At 41.6% G+C, this 21,201-nt stretch overlaps 1 protein-coding gene across 1 annotated transcript in view; it reads left to right on the top strand.

Annotated features, from left to right (window-relative positions):
- Window positions 1-21,201, top strand: part of UNC5C (unc-5 netrin receptor C) — a 112,258-nt gene that overhangs the window by 10,498 nt on the left and 80,559 nt on the right. Inside the window, exon 2 of the mRNA XM_009273613.2 lies at window positions 4,971-5,192. Coding sequence (XP_009271888.1) covers window positions 4,971-5,192 — 222 coding nt within the window. The remainder of the gene's footprint in view (window positions 1-4,970; window positions 5,193-21,201) is intronic.

The raw sequence follows: 21,201 nt of genomic DNA, 5'->3' as shown, positions 1-21,201 counted from the left end.
AAAACAAGGAATTCATTCACTGCTTCCCATGGGCAGGCAGGTGTTCAGCCATCTCCAGGAAAGCAGGGCTCCATCACACCTAACGGTTACTTGGGAAGGCAAACACCATAACTCTGAACGTTCCCCCCTTCCTCCTTCTTCCCCCAGCTTTATATGCTGAGGATGACGTCATATGGTATGGAATATCCCTTTGGTCAGTTTGGGTCAAGCTGTCCCAGCCGTGCCCCCTCCCAGCTTCTTGTGCACCCCCAGCCTGCTCACTGGTGGGGTGGGGTGAGAAGCAGAAGAGGCCTTGACTCTGTGTAAGCACTGCTCAGCAGTAACGAAAACATCCCTGTGTTATCAACGCTGTTTCCAGCACAAATCCAAAACACAGCCCCATGCTAACTACTATGAAGAATTAACTCTACCCCAGTCAAAACCAGCATGCTAATATAAATCAGTCAATAACAACAGATGGACTGTATACTTTATTATGTAAAAATGAAGATGAATGTGACATACTGCAGAAGTAAACTTGCAACTCGAAGTTACTGAGCACAGAAGGGTTTTGTTATAACGGGGGAGAACAATGCGTGCCTCGTATTTGCATTTGATCAAGCTTGTAAGGGGAACTTGCTGCACATGGCATTGACATAATGATTGGAAATGAAGTATGTGAATTTTCAGTGTTTGTTTGTATCTACACTCCCACATCACTCCCAAATGGTTTAATTAGCTTTTTTCCTCCAGACAGAAGAAAAAATATCTAATTCTTTAGGAGAGTTAAATAAGAGAGATATGAAGTTTGCTGCTTTGTTGTGCCATGGGAAGATGAAGATTTTAAATAACCAGTGATAACCATCAGGAAGATTCAGATCAAAGTCTCAGGCAAGATTTATCCCCTTGGACAGATACGGAGCACGCAACGAGAGGCGACCCCCATCCAAATTGTAGGCCCGGCAGGCCATATGGGTATAACAGAGTCATCCCTGAAAAACTTAAGTCAGAGTTTAATCTTTGTATGGACAGAGCAATGACCTGTGTTCAACCAGAGCCGGTCAGGAGAAACTTTGATGGAAGTGTTTATTAGGTTGTTAGAAACTGTGGCCTTGTGAAAACACAGATTCATGAGTTTGCTTCCGTTTTACCAAAAGTTCGATTTGTAGGGAGTTGCAAAAAATCTCAACACAGTCAAATGTCCCATATTGACATTTTCAGAGGTAAATATTTGTGTTGGATTTTTAAGAATATTTTGTTATATAATTACACTGCCGTTATAATTATGCTCGCATGTTGCTGCAAGCATTACATTGAAAGCATAACAGCGTATCAGTCTAATTAAAAAAAAATGAAATGCAAGACTTGGATCCAAGATGTGTGTTAAGGTTGATGGTTCAAAACCCTGTCCCAAATCAGCAGCCGAATCGGCCAACTGTCCTAAGCCGTGCCGCAGCTGTGCCTGTTGTGATGGGCAAGCCATCACAAGGGGTTTTAGGGTTCTTCCTCCTCAAAGCGTCCTCATCCCGAGAGGTGAGTACCGCAGCCCAGCACAGGGGAACCATGGCTGCGCACCCTGTCTACCTTTAAACCACCATCCTGCAACATCAGCTGGTGGCGGCTGGCGTGCCTGGGCGGGAGGGGAGGGGAGGGGTGGTCCCCCCCCCGCCCGCAGCCGATCCCATCTCTTTGGGGAATGCAGGGAACACCAAGTGACTTTGGCTGCGCTTTGCACAGGCTGATAAAGGCCTGGTACCCCTGTCAGCGGTGAATAGCAGGAGCGAGGGGCCAGCAGCCGATCCCATCTCTTTGGGGAATGCAGGGAACACCAAGTGACTTTGGCTGCGCTTTGCACAGGCTGATAAAGCCGCCTGTTACCTGTCAGCGGTGAATAGCAGGAGCGAGGGGCCCTGAATGCTAATGGAGGTAAGACTAGCTTTGCAGTGTGACTGGGTTTTTTTCTGCCAAACACAGAAAAACCCAGTCATGGTCGTATTCTGGATGCCCCTCTTAAGAATCTGCTCTATAAAAAAAATAGCTCCAAAGTTGCTACTAATAGCAACGGTACGAGGGCAGGGATTGAATGAACATACTCCAGTTTAAAAAACAAAAAAATATCTCTTAGCTGCTATCTTAAATTTATTCTAAAAGTGCAGATTTTAAATGCCAGTTTCCAGGGACAAGGCAGCCTCTGTGCACTCTGTGTGACAGTTTGTGAATGGTTTCCATCTATATCCCTAACATTTAAGATGTTCAGATGCCTCTCAAAAACAATGAGAAAGAGTGTGGAAAAATAAAGCTGAGCTTTATTATTGCTTAAGAAGAGTAAGGTGGAATTATAGCAAGAAGCCAGTAAGAAAACTGGCTTGTACCTGACTGCAGGATGCCAGGCTGGTGTAGAGAAACAGCTATCGCCACAATCAAAACGTGAGACTAGGTTGTCGTGTACTGGGCAGTACTGTGAATCCACTTTAACATAAAAATATTTAAACTATAGAAGCAGTTACCTTCAGGAGGGAAGGCCCAAGCCCACACACATTCTCCAGGCTGATTAAAGAAATAATTTTTAAAACCACCTTTCTTCTTTTCTGCAGCTTGCTGATCCCTCCTTTTAGACTTTCTAGTTACATCTTTGATAAGATGCAGTTAATTGGTCAGGCAGCGTAAGTACTGTCTTTGATAATGTGCAGAAACCTAGTGGTGAAAATAAATACATTTGTTCTTCCAGTCACCAGAAATTAGTGAAGCAATACTTGTTTAATTATAAAACATATGTGTGCTTTGTTAGTTTCCATCTGTCTGCTCGCTGATTTGCAATTAAATGACCAGAAGAAAAAGATACGTCCTGTGGCAATTCAGGGGAAATGATTCATCTCTAATGTTCCTGTGTTGTGGATGTCTATGGAGCAGCGTGTGCGAGAGGGAGAGGGAGGGAGTGGGGAAGAGGGGGAGGTATGGATAGAAGGGGATGAGGAATGCTGAAAAACCTCTTGCTTTGCTTCAAACATGTTTTATTGTCATGAAACCAAATGTGGACTCCCATTAACTTATTGTAACTCGTCTTTGTCTTTGGAAAAAATGGGAGCAAAATGGAGCAAGGAAGGAATACCTAACGGGGAGAGAAAATAGGATTGCAGTAAAAGGAGGCTGGTGTGGTCAGAGTGAAAAGGAAACCGCAGAAAAAAAGGAAGGATGGAAAAGTGATAAAAATTAAATTTAATTTGAGTATTCAGAGATGATTAGTTGATGGAGATGGAAATGGAATTGTTATAGTATGTCACAGATTTTCCCTTTGCTAGGAAAATACCAGGCCTTATTTAGTGACACTTTCTTCTATCATTGCACCAGTTCACTTCTATTAACTCTCAGGGGGTGATGCGGTAGTGAGTCAGGGCTGTTGCTCTTTGTAAAATGAGACACCCAAAAGGGCAGGAGTGTTTTTAAATTAATATGAAGGGGAAAAAAAAAACCAACAACAACACAAATTGGTGAACATATGTTCTCCTCATAAACAGTTCAAGAGGTTCACAAAATCTTTTGCTGTGTAAGGTATTCCCATCACTGATAAAGACATACAGTCTACCTCCATATAGCTACATGGATGGGTACCATATTACCTTCTCCCCCTGTCTCCTTCAACTGTTCCTGTTTTTTCTTGTCTTTCTGCAAAAGCAGTAGCTGGAAGGAGAGCCTTTCATGTTCCTTGTAACTCTGGACACAGCCTGCACAGGCATGTCTCAGGTGCGGAGAGGTAGCCATCTGACATTTCATCTTCATGAAGACTGGCAGGGAGAAGATAGCCAGCCTTCCGCAGTATTTTTAGTTTGATGTTCTGTGGTGTTTTATTGATCATCAGCAGCGTCCGTCACTGTGTATGATGATAACTGCTTCAGAGGCAGAAAGGGGGAGATTGAATAAGGCCTTCAGGACTGTCAGCTTGCTGCTGGTGGATCTCTCAGTAGTTGGTGCCCCCCCACCCCTTTGCTGCTGGGAGCCTCTTGGATGTTCTTGTGCACTGACGGCAGGTGGGGAGGTGGATGGGAAGAGGGTTATTCTCTGCTGAATTGGTGCTTTCTGATGTGGAAGACTTCCTCTGCAGAAAGGGGCAGAGGGATTGTAAAGGGGGATTTGTGAAGAGGGAGGGAGAGAGAAAGGAAAGTATGTGTGTTAGGTGTTTTCAGTGTTGCCTCCTGTGCGTTGGATTCTTTTCCTCCTTCTCTAGACTTCTCATATTGACTTTATTCATTACCAGCAGCACCAGAGAGGTGCAGAGGTTCCTTGCGTCAGTAGCATGCGTCCGTGTTGGCCCAAAATGTCACCATCTCACAGCTTCTCTGCCCTATGTCCCAGCTCTCGATTCCTCTCCATAGTGAGGACTGCACAGACCAGTGTACTACAAACAAAGTAAAGAAAGCATAGCTGGGCACCTTCATTAGCAGTCTTAGGAAGAGAGTCAGAGTATGAACAAAGAAGCGCAGACTGGACTTGCATTTAGTCTTTTGCCCTTAGAGCAGATTTCAAATTGCTCATCTGAAACGAAAGGCGCTATTTCCTATTTGTACCAGCCTCAGCCAATACTAGCTATGTGCATGCACTTGATTAAACAGTGCGATTAGTCACTATTGAAAAGTGTGACCTTGAAGCTTCCAAAAGTTTCTATTATTTCTTTTTACGGTTTTGCAGGCAACTCTCCCAAGCGCTAACATAATGCTTTATTGCTAGTATTGCCGGTGATGATAACAAAGGACCATTCCCAGACACGTGAATGTGCACATCCCTGTCACATCACGTAGAAGAAAGAGAGCTCAGGATGTAAAGAACAATTTCTTCTAGTCTGAAAACAGCAGTGCATTTAAGCCTCGGTCTAGGAATGCTCCTAAGATAACATTTTATTTGAAAAGTATGCTCTTGAAATTTTCAGAAAGTGCTTGTGTGTGTTTGCCAGCTGAATTTTGGTTGTTTCATTTGTCCTTTTTGTCTCTTCTCCACAGATGATGACTTTTTTCATGAACTTCCAGAAACTTTTCCATCTGATCCTCCAGAGCCATTGCCCCACTTCCTCATCGAACCTGAAGAGGCTTACATTGTGAAGAACAAGCCCGTGAATCTGTACTGCAAAGCGAGCCCAGCCACGCAGATCTATTTTAAGTGCAACAGCGAATGGGTTCATCAGAAGGACCATGTGGTGGATGAGAGAGTAGATGAAACCTCTGGTGAGTTTGTGTTATGTCATGGAGGGATGAGAATGAAAAAGCTTTAATATCAAGCCCACCGTTGTAATCTAGCAGCTATTTCATATGGCAGCTGCTTTTCTTTACTCTCGATACAGCTGTGAATTCGGTATCTGGCATTACTGAACATTAGCTGTCAGAGCACAGAGGTGGTGTCTGCATCCAGGTCAGTTAGTAAAACATGATTGTAGAGCACCCTGCCCGAATTTGAAACAAAAAAAATGGGGGAACCGTGCACAAACAAAGTGGAATTGCTTTCTCAGCCAGGTCTACTCCCTGTTCACTTCCCCAGTGTCACAAATTCCCAGTGGTTGCACTGTATCGTAGTCACAGACCAAGAACCACATTCTCCTCAAAGTGCTGAAGAGCAACTGGGTTGGTCCTAGAATGATGTTTTCTTGGGGAGATTCGAGAAAAAAAGGAGAAATTTAATCAGCTTCCAGCAAGAAAGAAGGAGAAAGCACACCTGGGCACAGTTTAGAGTAGTGTATTGATCCAGAGCAAGTACCTGGCTGTTATTCCATTACACTTTTTTGCCTGCTCCATAGAGCCTGTGTGAAGCAGAACTAGAGTAGGTTAGCAAGGAAAAGAAAACAAAAAGAAGCCAAGAGCCTCATCCTTCCTCAGTCAATACCAGAAATCCCACTGACGTTCACGGAAGAAAAACAGGACCCTTGTAGTACCAAAAAAAAAAAAAAAGGTTTAAAAACTTCAGTAATAAACCAGCGTAAATCAAAGATATGATTGTTCCCATTTGGGAAGACTGGTAATCAATAGAGTTTGAGTCACACGCAAGGAGAGAAGCGGGACTTACTGCTGTTTTGATGGCTCTGAGAAATAACTGGATACCAAGCAAGAAGGTACCTTTCATTTGGGAATTACACCACTACTTGGTCTAATTACTTAGAAAAATAACTCCACCAGATGTCTTGAAAGTCTCTTGTGAACTGGGTTTTATTTGTTTCAGCTCATTTATTTGCACAGAGATCAAAAGCATAAGCTTTTAATGGTACTGTGGTGCTCTCAGCTTGAAAAAGGGAAGGTGGGTGTAGGAAGAAAGGCTATAGAAAAAATCTGTATTAAACTTTGGGCCTGTTTGTTTGTTTGTAAGAATTGGCTTTTCCAACAAGTTGACTGCAGCAGAAAAAATAATAAAAGATATTCTTGTTACTTAATACATCTTCAATTTTTTTCATCCGTGGGGGTCCACTGGAATGAAGAAGGACAAGCAGGAGGGCAGCTATCACTGTGTTAATTTTTTAAGCTTTTATTAACACCAGCATTCAGAAACATGAAAATGTTTTGCTACAGGTGAAATTTTTCACTACAGGTGAAAAATTCATTCTATTTTCTCAAAAATCTCATTGTAGAAAAACTTCATGATGCCGTAAAGCAAACTGGATTCTACAAATGTAGAAGGCCAGTCTTGAAAACAGATGCATCTGAATATATTAGAGGACAAATGTTTTGCATAACAAACAGCAGCAATTATATGCAAACGAAACCCATATACAATTAGAGATTAACATAATCTACTGCAGTTTGGGGGGGAGGAGAGTGTCAAAAGCTGTGCACATCAGATTATTAGCACAAGAGCCACAAACCCAGTCACACTAATAGCTTGTTAAAATGAAACTGTCATCAGAACCTAAATTTGTCAGTCAACCTGGTTGTTGCCAAAAGGTTGCTTAATGCATGTCACGGTTGCAGTGTTTGTGCACCTTCCTGTAAGTAGACTGAGAATCTAGGGCTCATAGCACATAGTATAGAAATGGGTAAACAATGTATTTAAGGTAGTGGTAAAATAATATCTTCTTCAAAGCAATGGAAGCTCGGGAAAATATATCCACTGCAGATGGAGCTGGAGAAAAAGTTGCAGAAGACAGTGACTGTGAGGATTCATTCTGGTGCCCAAAGAAGGAGGTATTGGCTTGGCAGCTTGCACCAGTCAGGCTGGCAAAGCCCTTTGACTCTACTCCTTTTGAGGCTATTTTGGTTTCTTTTGCTGTTTTTGGCTAGCTGGTGCAGTAGGTGTAACCTAGGGCACAGCAGTAGTGACTAAGCTGCTCAGAGGGTGGCGTAAGGATGGCAGCCCAAGCCTATGCTGCTGCTGGCTTCAGGCTTGCAATTAGAGAGGCTGGAGAAATTGCCCACAAACGAGGTTAGATGTAGCCTTTACACGGCTAACCCGGGGCTCAAAGGGATCTCGGTTACATAGTGTTTCTGCTGGATCAGTCATGTAATCCCAGCAACTGAAAACTGGGTTCATTTTTCTTTCCTGATATTTTACCATTCTTAAGGTCTGTTTTGCCTAAATACGAAGAAGAGCACCATGCTGAGGCGGTCTTCTGCTGTCGTTTTTGAACCAGGCTTTCTCTTTCAGTTCTTTAGGTAGAAAAGCAAAGCAAAAGAAAACAAGACAAACAGGCAATAAAATATATGAGAGGAAAAAAGTAAAGGTCACCTGTGCTTTCTTTTCTAAAGGACGGGTAATCAGGAAGAAAGAGGACTAAAATACAGGTGTGACGCTAGCGGTACATCATCTTGGGATTGTAAATGATGCATGAAAGAGAGAAATAGGTTTTGATTTGCAAAAGATTATGTGTTCATGGACTTTGAGCCTGTGCGTAGGAATGAAATCTATGTAGAGAAGATTAACTCTTCTTATAAGGCAAATTTGTTTCTGTCATTGATAAAACCAGAGACAACAGCACAGTAATAGCAGTGGCACAAGAGAAGGAATGAGAGTGCAGCTGAGCTCTCATTGAAGAAAGCTGCTAGATAGAAATGTTGAATATATTAAGAAGGTTAATTTTTAAGAGAGGAAAATAAATATTTGTATTTTTTTCCGATGTATATATATTTTTTTTCTTTGTAACAGAGAGAAGGTACAATATAAGAGTTATCGTTATAGGCACTTTGCACTGTGGGATATTTTTAAACAGTAGGTAAAGCATTGCTGTAAAGAACTTGCACAGGGACTCTGTGGGAGTTGTTGCCTTCTGGTTGGGGAGGATGAGAACAGTAATAGTGACAGGGTGTTCTAGTACCACTTTATTTAATTAAATTATCCTGAAGAGAGAGACTTGCAAAAAAAATTTCCAATGATCGAGTCTGAGAAGCCAGAAGCTTACGTAGAAGATCATTACATTCAGTTTTTTAATCCTCAGACTTGCTGGAATTTTTCTTCTTTATGGAAAAAGCTGAACATTTTCATAAAGAAGTCAAATGGGTGCTTTGAAAATCTTTAGTGCATATCTTTGACTCTTTCATTTCCTATGTTCGTGAAATACAAGGCAGGGCATGGTCTTTTTTATGTTTTTGCTGGAATAGTTTCCCATTAATGTGGAAAAATATATGTAAAGAATAAGAACACTGTTTTTAAAAAACAAAGATGAAAGTTGTTTTGAGGGAACACATTTGATTTTATGGCTGACTGTCATAAAAGATAACAGCAACGAAAGTAAAAGGAACCCTGCAGAACTGATGCTTTTCAGGGCAAGGAAATTCCATTGTCACAGGGCAGGAAGCTCAATAGCATCAATAATTGTTAGAGCAATTTGTGCACATTTTCCAAATTACTGTACCTCTGAAAATGACTATGGCAAAAGATTTTATTTATGCCATAAAAAGTGTGCTTTTTATGGAGAAATATTTTCAGACACACACACCGATTCTGCAGTGGTGGGAGAGTTGCGGATGTATAGAAAATCAGTGTCCTGCACCCCTTCAATTTGTCCAGAGGGATTAAATGCTGTTAAATCAAACCCCACATCCCAGTGATGTACAACAGAGAAAAATCAGGACTACAGGGACCTTGTTTTTGTCTTTTCAATTTGGAGATGCATTGTAATAGTTTCTCCATGACTATTAAGGTGAAATGATCTATAAAACCCCTCTTGCCCTCTGCAATGCCAGTGGCATGTTCTTCTTCTCTCTCCTTCAAGCAAGGAGAAAACAACATTTGGGACTCTTCTAAGTGCTAATTAAATAGACATATTGGGCAATTCAGCCGGCATTATTGTTTGCCTACACTTTCTGTCTTCTTTTGCTGGGATGCACAGGGAGAGGACGGCTCAGGGAGTTTGCTGATGACCTCCTCCGTGTTCCCAAATAGCAGCAAGATGGAATAAGGACTCTTGAGCCTGGCCTGAGGCCCCAGCTAATGCAAAATGAACAGGCTTATCTGTGCAATCTCAGAGGAGAGGCATGCTGAGGGAGGCTCTGTTAAGGAGCAGTGAAGTCGCCGATCTTTTTTCCCATGTCCTGCCCTCAGAAGCAGGCTCTCAGAAGACCTAAAGTCCCCCAGGAGCATCCCCGGTGCCACCCAGCCTTCAGCAAGGCGGATAGGTGGCTCCGAAGACTTTCCCTTCGGCTGCCCCTTCGACTCTCTGCCTCCCCACAAATCAATGAAAACGATAAAGTTAGAATCTGGCTCAGAATAAGATTTTTGTCTGATTAAGAGGGTTTCTCAAACTGCACTGAGGTGGGTGAATAGGCTCTTCTTTTCAGACAGAAATTTTGGACTTCTTTGTTTCGGTTTCTTTACATAGCCGCCGCTGTGATTCCCACACTTACCTCCCACCATTACCTTTCCCCATTAATAAAGTATTTTTGGATGACTTGCAGATTTGACGAAAGGAGACCGAGCTTTTGTCGTAGGGTCAGCATTGATCTGGCAAATAGGAGGCTGTTACCTTAAGCAATGGGTTTGGCAGCCTGTGGAGGGAGTAGGTCCCCAGCTAGCTAAGTCTTTAATAGATCACCCTCTCAACAGAAAGATCAAAGATTGACATCTGCCCTTTTGCCTTTAAAACAGCTCTTACAAGATGCTGCAGCCAAGACAGCAGTGGGGAAACCTCCACAGTGACTGTATCTGCTCTTCTGGCACCATGTGCAGAGGCAGAAAAATCACTTGCAGCACACCGTGCTCTATCGCTTTATCTTCCTCTCTGTGTGTACAGCTCATGAAAGCTGTTTATTTTGGTGTTTGTGGCACCACATTTTGGAAGGCTGCATTGCCCTAATGACAAAAGCTCCATCAACTTGTTTGGACCTTGTTTAAGGTGGGGCTTTTGATTATACAGCAAAGATCATCATGTAGCCTCTCATTTTGAGCAGTTGTGCTCGTTTGTCTTAGTTTTTTTTATAAATAAGAATATTTATTTATCGTTACTTTTTAAATACAGCACTTCTTTGAATACCAGTGTTGAAGAACTTAATTTGGAAGCCCAAATATGAAATTCAGGTGCCCCCTGCCCGCATGTAAGCACAGCTCAGGGAGAGGAGTGCAGAGGGGTACCATTTTACTTGTTTTCTGTGACCCACAGATCTTCCTTTCCTTAATGCTCTTTTCCCTCCCTGCACACCTTCCTTCCTTAATTTCTTTTTGCTGCTTCTTTTTTTCTTTCTTTGCTGCTGTAGCCTCCTAATTCTCTGTATTATTTTTCAAGAGTCCAAAAGATAAGGAAAAAAGCTATTTTTCTGAACAAATGTGGCCAGTTTCCCCATTAACTTCACTAAGGAGATGACAAGTGATGCTAAATGCTGCAGTTATACTTAGCCTGCAATATTTTGACTCTCTGGGGTAGAATACCTTGGGGTTATGTCAGTAAGGGTAGCCACATATCATAAATAAGGATTGTTTTCATTCCCCTGTTGTCACAAGTCATTTTATTTTCCGTTTATCATCGGATCAAATCCATTACAAACATCAAGCACCCCAATTCAAAATAATTATTTCTCAGTAACATATTGCCAATTTTTAGCTCTGCTCCTTCTATACTCTGCCCTAATCCAACTCATTTCAAGGAAATTTAAAAATGTGTCTGTGTATCTCTTCCCAAATGCTTCTATTAATAGTTTTGAGATGTGGGTTATAATTGATACTACAGTCCATTTTCTTTAGTAATTCGAAGTCTGTTCCCTCTTTGGAAGGATGCTGTAAGTGAAATGCATTTATATGTGTGGTCTGAAAGGCTGCAACTGGTGCAGAAAGGAGCAGACAACTCTATTTCTCCAAAGAACTGGAATTCTCCAGGAAAATACAGGCTGTTTACTTGCATAAAAGTATATGAAAAAACCCACACTTTTTTCCTATTTGACATTTAGGTTGCAGCCATTTTAGATGTCACTCGGGCCATCTTCTCTCTGCCTATCACTCCCCGTGGCCTGGCGGGCAGCTCTCCCGGGGAAGTGGAGCCCCATGCCTATCACCACTGCAAGAGAAGTTCTCTCTTCTTGCAGTTTGCGTCTTCAAAATCAGCTGTTGGGAACGTGGTCCCCAGCACGCCCAGATTGAGGCAATACCCGACAACAAAGCTGCTGCAGACATTTTTTGCAAGCAGGCAAAGTCTCCACTTTTATCTTGAGTAATTAGTATACTTTGATAGAAAAAGAACCAGTTTGGAAACTTCAGAAGCGGCACACGCAGAGACAGAGAATCACCATTTTCTAGGATCAAATTCAAAATGGTGTTTATTTTTGTTGAAGTCAGTGGAGAAATCACTGAGGTCATTCCTGACCTAAAGAAGAGAATAATCTTTTTATATAAACAGAATAAGAACATTGGGCCAGATATTTGCTTCTGGAGGGAAATCTGATTATAGGCAATACAAAACCACCCCTCAAACCCAGGAAGATTATCTTTTTGTATAGAAGCCTGCAAGAGACTGTGGGGTTTTTGAGTTTAGACTCCACTGAGTGTAGTATCCACCATGTATAACACACTTATAAAACATATATTAGCATATCATTAATTTCTTCTTTAATCAAACTGTTGTATGTGGGGGTTTTGTCCCTATAAGACTTTGTGGAAGGCTGCTTCTAGCTCTTACATGTAGACACCTTCTTTACATGTTCACAGGCATTGTCACCTGCCTGTTCTGCTAATGCTGTCCTTTCCAGCAGCTCTTTGCCCTGTGGGGGTGTGTGCCCCGCCACCTTTACAGACAGCAGCCATGGACCTTGCGAACCCTCTGCCCTCATGCTTCTAAGCTGACTGAGCCGGGCTCTTCCAGCCTCAGCACTTGCTGTATCCTTCAGGGTATTCAGGGATGCTAACAGGGGGGCCCAGAGGGAGCTATTCTTCCTGCAAGTTAGTCCTGCTCATGCTCTTCCTGTGGGTAATGATGGGTCCATGGGAAGGGTCATTTACCTATTCCAAATCTTCTGTGGTTTCACCATGTATCTGTGTGCAAATCACTCAATGTCTCTGTTATTTACCTCTGCAAAGTGCTTTGGGACCACAAGATAAAAGCTTTAGGATACTTACTCATTTCTTATTGCAGCATTAAATTCCTATCTGCAGCTGTTCACCTAATTGTCCTGAAGGTTTCCAGTGGGCTTCTAGAAAAACAAATCTGAGACAGGAAATAAAGTTATTTAAATAATAAGAAGAGGAATATGGATGCTTAGTGCATTCATCTGAAGCGTTTGAGGATACCCCTCTGAATATTTCCAGCCTACACCTTATCTCCCTCCAAGGTTTTCCTTCATTAAACCCTTTGTTATACACTCGTAATCCCATTAATTCCCCAAAAGACATCTTCAGACATGAGTCCACCCACCACAGCTTCAGACTAGCCACAGCTTTGCACAGCAATGCTTCCTTTTTCCATCCGTGTCCCCTGGCTCCTTTGGAGCTGAACACTCTTTGTGTGGGATCTGGAGCCCCTGCGGCGAGGGTGGTCTGGTGCCTGAAAGGACAATAAATGTCAACTTGGTTTGGAAGTGAGTCCCAAAGAATAGTCTCCGTCCTGCATCTGCTGGCCTAAATGGAAAACAACTGTTTTCTGGATACAGGAATGGCAGAAAAGAACAGCAGAGCCAAGGTCTTGTGTGCTGTCAAACAAAAGTGCTGCAGTCAGTAGCACCCCGGCAGTGCAACGGCAGGAACACTTGCATCCTATAAATGTAGGGTTTTCAGTTAATTAAATATGAGAATGAGTAGGACTAATAGCTCTGTAGTTTCTTTGCGAAAATCCCTAAAAATATTCAGGGAAATTGAAGGTCCAAATTATACCTTACTTTTTCCTTCTTGAGAACAAGTTATAGTCTGATGCAGTCACTGGAAATGTAGTCTAACCCTATTTAGAGACGTTAGGGTCTTGATGAGTGTGCAAGACATTTAAGTGATGTTGTCTTGAGTCCCTTGAAGTCTGTGTAAGCTTGTATCTCAGTTACCCGAGTAGTATCTTCTACTTCTTTCTCTATTAGCTCATTAGACAGTGAAACCATTCTCTGAAGAGAGGTAGAAGAATTCCTATTGCTTAAAACTAGACTGGAGAAATCCTTCTTTTTCTGAAAAAAAGGCCATTTATATGGAACAACCATTGCACATAGATCAGATTTAGTGAGGCTTTTTTCACTATGTGGGTAGGGTACCAAATCATCGCTAACGTGTAAGGGAAAGAGAGGTGGCTGTCACATGCAGCTCTGACCCCTACAGGATCTAATTTTGTGCTGCCTTTGCGGGTTCACCGCTTGTATTCATTTTCTTATTCCCATGCATTCCTGATTCGTACATAAATGAGCAGCGTGATGTGGTAGGTACCAGCAGGACTGCCATTCACTGGCAAGGTTATGTACAGCTCTTTCTCATCAGGTTTTGATGGGATGCCTTTCACAATTCCTCATAACTTCTCATCCCTCTTCATATTTTGATTGTGAGAGCAGAAAGGGAGTCTTTTGTCAGACTCTTCTGTGTCTCTTCTTCCCCCTGAATACTGATCTTTAGGCCCTCGTGTCCTCTTCTATTATTTGCTCCTAGGTTTTGATTTTAGAGAGGATCTCGGTTGCTTGATTGCTGCTTTTGGCTTCCCAGTGACTTGTATAATGATGTTTCTGTAATGAGTGCTGACACTGCACCTGGGTCAGTTGCCATGCACTCCTCTGAAGAGGAGTAAGGATTGCCAGGCCTGAAGAATAACGATGCCTAGAAGTGGGTCAGGCTTGCTTTGGGGTTTAGTTTTAATCCTTATGTTCTTCAACTATGGTGGCAACCAGTATTGGAATTCAGTCAGAGTGGGTACCCAGGAAAAAAAAAATAAATCAGGCAGCCAGAATTACAAGGATACTATTGGTGGCATTTACTTACATAATGAAAAAGGTCTTTTTTCATGTGAAAGTCGCGTGGATCTGCAGAGCAACTTGCTCGCATCCCCGGTGCCTCGCTGTAGCTGACGGGGATCATGAGCTGTGCTGTTTCCAGAAACATGTACACACCAAATGACTTCTGTGACCACCAGGCTGCCTTTTTGCATGCCTTTCTGCGATGATTCTTTTATTCACTACAAACTAAGAAAAATCTCCTGGCATTCAGCAGCCGGTGTTTTGACTGCTGGCCTGGCACAGCCCTGAAAACACGCTGGATGCGGGAGCAGACAGTGAATTCCCAGAGCTTCATCTCTGTCTGGTGAAAGTCACTTCACTTGACAGCGCACTGGACAAAACTGCTCTGAAAGCAGCAGCTGCTTGCCTTTTTCTTTTTTTCTTTTTAATTTTTTTTCAAGATACCTAAGTCGGCTGTGAAATGGCATCCCTAGCATGCAGAACAACAACGGCAAAAAATGGTGGGGCTTTTACACTTCTCCCCCAACCTGCTGTTCCTGCGCATTGTAGACTAAAAAAATAGGAAAACAACTGCTGAGGAAGGCTCCCGAGTGACCCCTTGTGTCACGTTGTGACTGTCCTTGTTCCCACAATAGCTGCACCAGCCACTGAACTGTGTCATTGCATCAAGTTCACAGAAATAAGGCATTTTCACGTTGTCTCTGCTTCTCAAAACCACGCAGAGTGGGTGTGGTACATAAGTACATGTGCAGATACGTATTTTATATACACACACACATATATGTCAGTAAGTCAATAACATAAACAACTTGGTGAATATTGTTACATAAAAATTTACACACAAACCCATTTATTGTTCATTTCCCTGCCCCCCCCTCCACTATGCAAAGGGAATGTAAACACGCTGTTCAAAATTCAGATGCTCTCGGTTGGCTTCCCAGATGTTTGAAGTTCAATAGATTTTTTTTTCTTCATAATTTCCTCGGCTTCTTCAGTGAAGTGCTAAACAACCATTATTCCTTTTTGCCTGCACATTGAGATTCATCTGTAGGCTCTAAACTGCCTCAAAAGTGCTTCAATTTTGCATGAGCACTAAGCTGGGGACTGGGAAGCATTACCCACTGCTGAAGGCCCAGATCATTAGAAAGAGCATGTAAATCCTCTGAACCAGAAATAAAAAGTGCACAGATTTTCTTTGTGAAGTCTCAACTGCAGCTTTAAGTAAAACATGAACCATTGGCACATTTTTTTTCCTGGCCCTTGGAAAAAAAAAAAAAATCTTTTCTCAGCTGCACGTGCCTCAACTAAAAGAAGGGAAGATTGGGCTTTGACCCAAAAGCTGGAGCTGCTAAGAGCTCATACTCATGTTTTCCTATGCAGATGACCTCTCTTCTTCCTGCTCCCTGTAAGTAGCACCAGCCTGGCAGAGAATTGCTCAGGTACCGCCGCTCGGGGTTGCTTAGTGTCGGGATGGCTTGGGTCAAGATGCTTCAACTCACATTTGTTTCAGCTCCTATTCCTCAGCCTGTGTGAGTTCAGAAATGGTGATGCCCATGGTTGAATGTAAATATATGCTTGTAGTGAAGTTTTCTTTGGAGTCCTGCTACACCGGAGCATGATTATTACTTTTGTACCAGGAAAAAGGAAAAAAGAAAGTGGCAACAATAGGCACGCATTGTTACATGTGGAAGAGAACAACGCGTTTTGGAGCAATTTGTGCACATTAACAAAAAATGCCGTCAACCAGAAAATAGCCTCCATTAAAAAAAAAGGGGGAGGTGTTTTTCCTTTGTTTCTGAACTGTTTACAGGCTGAGAACAAGCAATCCAATGCTGTTCTGAGGTATTAAACGGCAATAGTTCAAGGCTGATTTAAAGCAATCAACTGCCGAGGTTGGCGGGGGGAGGAGATAGCAGAGGGGCTATTTTACCTTCCCCAAGGGGACAAACCCACAGGGCTGCACTGCCCACCTCCACCACACTGGCAGGGACCAGGGCACGCAGTTTGTTTTCCACCAGCATTCAAGAACTCAGTTTTGAAATCTTCCCTGCATCTTACACAACTTGGTCCTTCAGATGTTAATGGGAAAAGAACAAAAAGGCCTTGTCGTCACTAAAAGAAAATAAAACCCAAACAGAATGCGTATTCTTTAATTCCAGTTCAAAGTAAAATCCCTCTGAAGACAGCCCTTTGTAATTTTTGTGTAAGAAGTCAGTTAAAAAATAGTAGGGGAGCTGGGATTTTAGCTTTACTCGCTACCATTAGCTGGTAATTAGATACCATATAGCTAACTGATGCAAACCAGTGCAAACTTGACTTCATTAGGCTGTTGCCTTCATCTGTATTAATTTGAGTCAAGAATGTATCTGTTTCCTAAAGAGAAAGTTATGAAGAGAGAAAAAATAGCTGGAAGCCTTTAATTTAAATGTTTAAGTTAATATTTGTGGAAAATTGTTTGTGATCTTCATGCAGTCATTTCATATCACCAGCCAGGCACAATTTACAGAAAAGCAGTATTGAGACAAAACCAGGTGCATGCAATCACGACGTGAAGGATTACTGGGTGTTAAAGCTGTTTGCTCTTTTAAACTATCTCTAGATATCTATCTGTCTATCTATGTTTTGTTAAGATTGCAGATACCCTATATAGAAAATAAGCTATAGGCAAAGTGTGCCGTTATGCAATCATCTCTGTCCCATTAGGATGCACAGAGTACATTTTTCTCAGCAAGAACTTCAATATTTGAAGCCGTTCTTCTTGTGCATAGCCTATTCATTCATTTTTTAAACACCAAATTCCATAGCTTAAGTACTCTGATATATTTGAGCGGAATAACTCTCTTACTGTGAGGGGTCTATCTTTGCAAAAGGGTAAATAAATTTCAATTCTGACATAGCACTGATTTTATTTTTGCCTTTGTAAAAAAGTTATTTCACCAAGTAAAGTGATCAGCCTTCTGCTACAGAGGCAGGTTGTTTATAGCACCTGTGATGAGCGATTAAATAAATCGGACAGGTCATTCTAGACTATAAGTAAGTAAAAAGATCATAATTCTTGGCTTTGGTCACTTAAGTTTTACCATCAGAGAACAACCTAATGACAAAGGACTGCATAATGTGAAAGCAATCTCTTTACCCTTTATTAAGTCTGTCTACAGTTATACCACTTAGGTGTATGGTCTTAGCCATTTTCATGAAGCAAAAAATATGATGCTGATTTAAGGATTTTTTGGATGAAGCTTTGTATGAAATGTAAGACAGATGGGAACTATGAGAACTGAAAATGCTTTCATCCTTTTTGCCAAATACTGTGGAGATAATCCAGCCCCTCCTGAAATTATTGCAAAACTCCCATTTTCTTTTTTGGTATCAGGATTCTCTTTCCACCCTCGTCTTGCATTAAAAAGTATGTGTACTTATGTCATTCAAATCTGTCCTGACTGAGCAACATTCATAAAGTATTCCTTCACTCTCCTCTCCTACTCCTAATAAATAGGAAAAGGAACTGTGAGTCAGAAAGCATGGACTGTTTCAGACTGGCACTAATTTATTTTAAGACTGAGCAAGCCACCACATTTTTCTCTATGTCTAGGTTGAGGATCTGAACGGGGATGCACTGTGGTTTTCTAAGTTACATGCTGTATAATTTGATTCTGTAGCAGCATGTCTTGCATGGACGTGCAGAAGAATCCCCCTACCCTGGAGCTGTTTTACTGCTGACTCCCCAAAGCCTCTTTTACGTCGTCAAAAAAACACCGTCCCTGCCCTCTGTGTACCCACTTCAGAGCAGGAAGGGAGATTTGGGGGTGCATGTAATCAGGGGAATCTGTGCCTGTCTAAGCAGGGAGGGAGCCGACAGCACTGAATGTCAGGTTTGGGAGGGTGCTCTGAGTACTGATTTCAAGAAATTGAACTTGTAAAGGGTTGTAAGTTACCTGCATGAAAATGGGCTGTATTTCCATACTTATTTACAGTGGCTGCGGTACACCTGCAATCTATATGCATGTATTACAGTAATGTCTTTTTCCAGACCAGTAGGTCATAAAGTTCCGTCTCCTTGAGAAATGTGTTCTATGGCGTATGTGATTACTAATTAATGAAATACCTTTTGGGCAAATGAAAGCACAAAAGCACAGAAATTGTTTGAACTTCTACTTACAGAGAAAATAAACAGATTATCCATGCAGTTTCTTAGAGTTTGTAAGTGCAGTTCAGTCTTGCAACTAAATAGCTCCTGTTTAGCGTTGTGCCAGAGGGTCAAACACATGCCACTACAATACTGCCACAAAAATTGCTCTATCAAAGTCCTGAGGAATATTTTCATACATGAGGGGTATTAGTATCAAATGCTGAACATTTATGGCAGCCAAAATACATGAAAATAATTTCTTGGCAGAACAATGCCCAGTGAGGTGTAGATACTAACTCTATGACCTGGACTGACTCCAGGCTGGATAATTACATTCAATTAATTGATAATAATCTTCTGTTTTCAGACATTTACAGTGATCATTTCTTGTCTTGAGTGGTCAGATTCGCTTGCAGAACCTTATAAGACATTTTTGTTTCCCTCTAGAAAGAAATGAGTCTGATGATTGGCAAATCTGCTCCTATTAAAATCATTGGGAAATTTGCCAATTACTTCGGCAGGTGCAATATGGAACCCATGAGTTATTATTGCAGTTACTAATAATCCACCATAATATCATACAATTACATTACATTTGCATACATTAAAAAAGATAACATTTCTGCCTCTGAAGACCAGATAATCTACCTCACAGTTTGTACAGCCAGCTAAGTTAAGTGCTTGGGGACCATGTGAATGAAGTGTGTCTTTGCTTGACTGTGTTTCTAGGATACAGTTTATAATAAAAGACCATGTATATAAGGCAGAATTCCCTCTTCATGCTTCCTTTTGCTCCAGGAGGGGTAGTAATTTTGTTTTGATATATATCATCAGCCAGTGCTTCTCCCCTGTGCTCATTCGGCTGCACACATTACCAGTAGGCAGGCTCCCTCCGCCCTCTGTCTCTCTCCGCCCATTAATCCCTCATTAACATGCAAATACAGAAATAAGTAAAGTTCCGGTTCCTTCCCTACTCCTTTTCAGAGCCCAAGTTGTATTAGTCCCAGAGATACATTTATTTTATTGAAATGAATAGTTGTATATGCTGTGCTACTAAATATGTAAAATTTTCACTCATGGAGAACCTATTTAATTCGTCGGACTGGGATATAATCACAGACTGATTATGCCAAACGCCCTGAGCCTTCTTGTAAGTCATCCTCCGTCCTCAACTGGACAGAAAACTATTAGGGGTAAAAGGATATCTTAGACTGGTTTATTTAGTCTCCTAATGGCTACAGGGTTTTGGACCTCTCTTTAGGGAAATTCCACCAATGTAATGTCTTTTTCTGGTGCCAGGTTTAAGTAAGTGTATTAAATCTGACTGATCCGTGTGTATAAATAGCCCCAGCCTTGAGCAACCTCTGTGACATCTTTTATAACGCAGCAGATCCAGATGTGTATACTCAGGACCCAGAGAGGACAGCAGATATTTTTGGTTTTGTTTTTTCCCCGAGTTTTTTTTACTTCCCCGCACTCAAGTTGTAAAACTTCTTACATTGGTTCTCTCTTGGGAATGCTGCAGTTATTCACTGAGATCAGAAAAGAAACGCTTGTGCAGAAAGAGCCCAGCAACCTGGGGATGCATTTTTAAGGATCTATGTTTTTTTCAGTGAACAATCTTAAGGTACAATTGCCGTTTATTTTGGAGAATTGCTTTAAATTACTTTGATTTTCTGCATTTTCATTTTAAAGCTCCTCTCTTCACAATCTTCTTGTTGCCAGAAATAGGATGGTGATAATTAGACCCAATATCATCACATATCTGTCTTCACACCCAAGATCCAGATGGGCTGCAAGAGGCTACAGAAACAGTTGTCACTTTGTTGAATGCAAATCAAGTTTGGACAGTGCAAACAAATGCTTTTCCCTGTCATATTCTAGCTATTCATCACAGGGACAGTACAAGTTAGAAATGCTATATAGATGCTCTTTATGGATTTATACGCATTAGAACGGACCTGTCAAGCATTATAGCTGCCCACATTTCTGTTATCTCCTTTCAGCTGTGTTTGTTACTGCATTGCTTTAAATAGGAAGATCCTGACTTCTTGTGGATTGTGCCACCATCTATGTGATTCTATTAATTCTGGAAATGTGCAGCTTACTCAAGTGTTGTAAGAAAACATTTATGCTGCATATCTTCACCTGCTGTATAGCTTAGCCATATGAGGAACTAGACTGAAAAATTCAACATATTTCTAATAAAGAAGGTAAGGTAGAGGAGATATTCTCTGTGAGAGGGTGACATTTTGTTACTTAGGACTGTGGCAAAGTAGAATTGGCCAATACCAGGTAGGTTATATGCTGCATAAATTACCGCTAATCTCTTAATCTGCCTTGTCCTAAATATATTTAGGCAAAATATAGGGACTCATTTTATAAAGTGACTTCTAATTTTGCACTCAGAGGTTGTGCACTTTTTTTTTTAATGACTCCAGCTACTGTTCTCTGATGTAGAAGCAGCAGCAGCAGCTTCAACAGGGATAAGATGAAGATCTCTGTCTGAACTCATCATACCAGGGTTGTCCTGCACTTGGTGCCCACGTGAGGTGGATAAGCAATACACTCCTGAGTGAAAGCAGACAGACTGTACCAGCTCCTCTGTGCAATCTGATGTACAGCCGTATGTCAGCTGGTAACAAGGCAGTTGCTATCTGAGGTATCTCAGCAAATTGTGTTTTTTGTAGTCTAGCCTAGAAGGGGATTTTCTATTAGGGGTTACGTTGAAGTGTGTTAGCAGAAGGAATAGGATTGCGAGTTGGTACAACAAGGGAAACGCATCCCTTT

This window comes from Aptenodytes forsteri, unplaced genomic scaffold (genome assembly GCF_000699145.1).
Source record: "Aptenodytes forsteri isolate BGI_AS27 unplaced genomic scaffold, ASM69914v1 Scaffold93, whole genome shotgun sequence".
In the NCBI taxonomy this organism is placed as follows: Eukaryota; Metazoa; Chordata; class Aves; order Sphenisciformes; family Spheniscidae; genus Aptenodytes; species Aptenodytes forsteri.
This window is presented reverse-complemented; position numbering and strand designations above follow the sequence as displayed.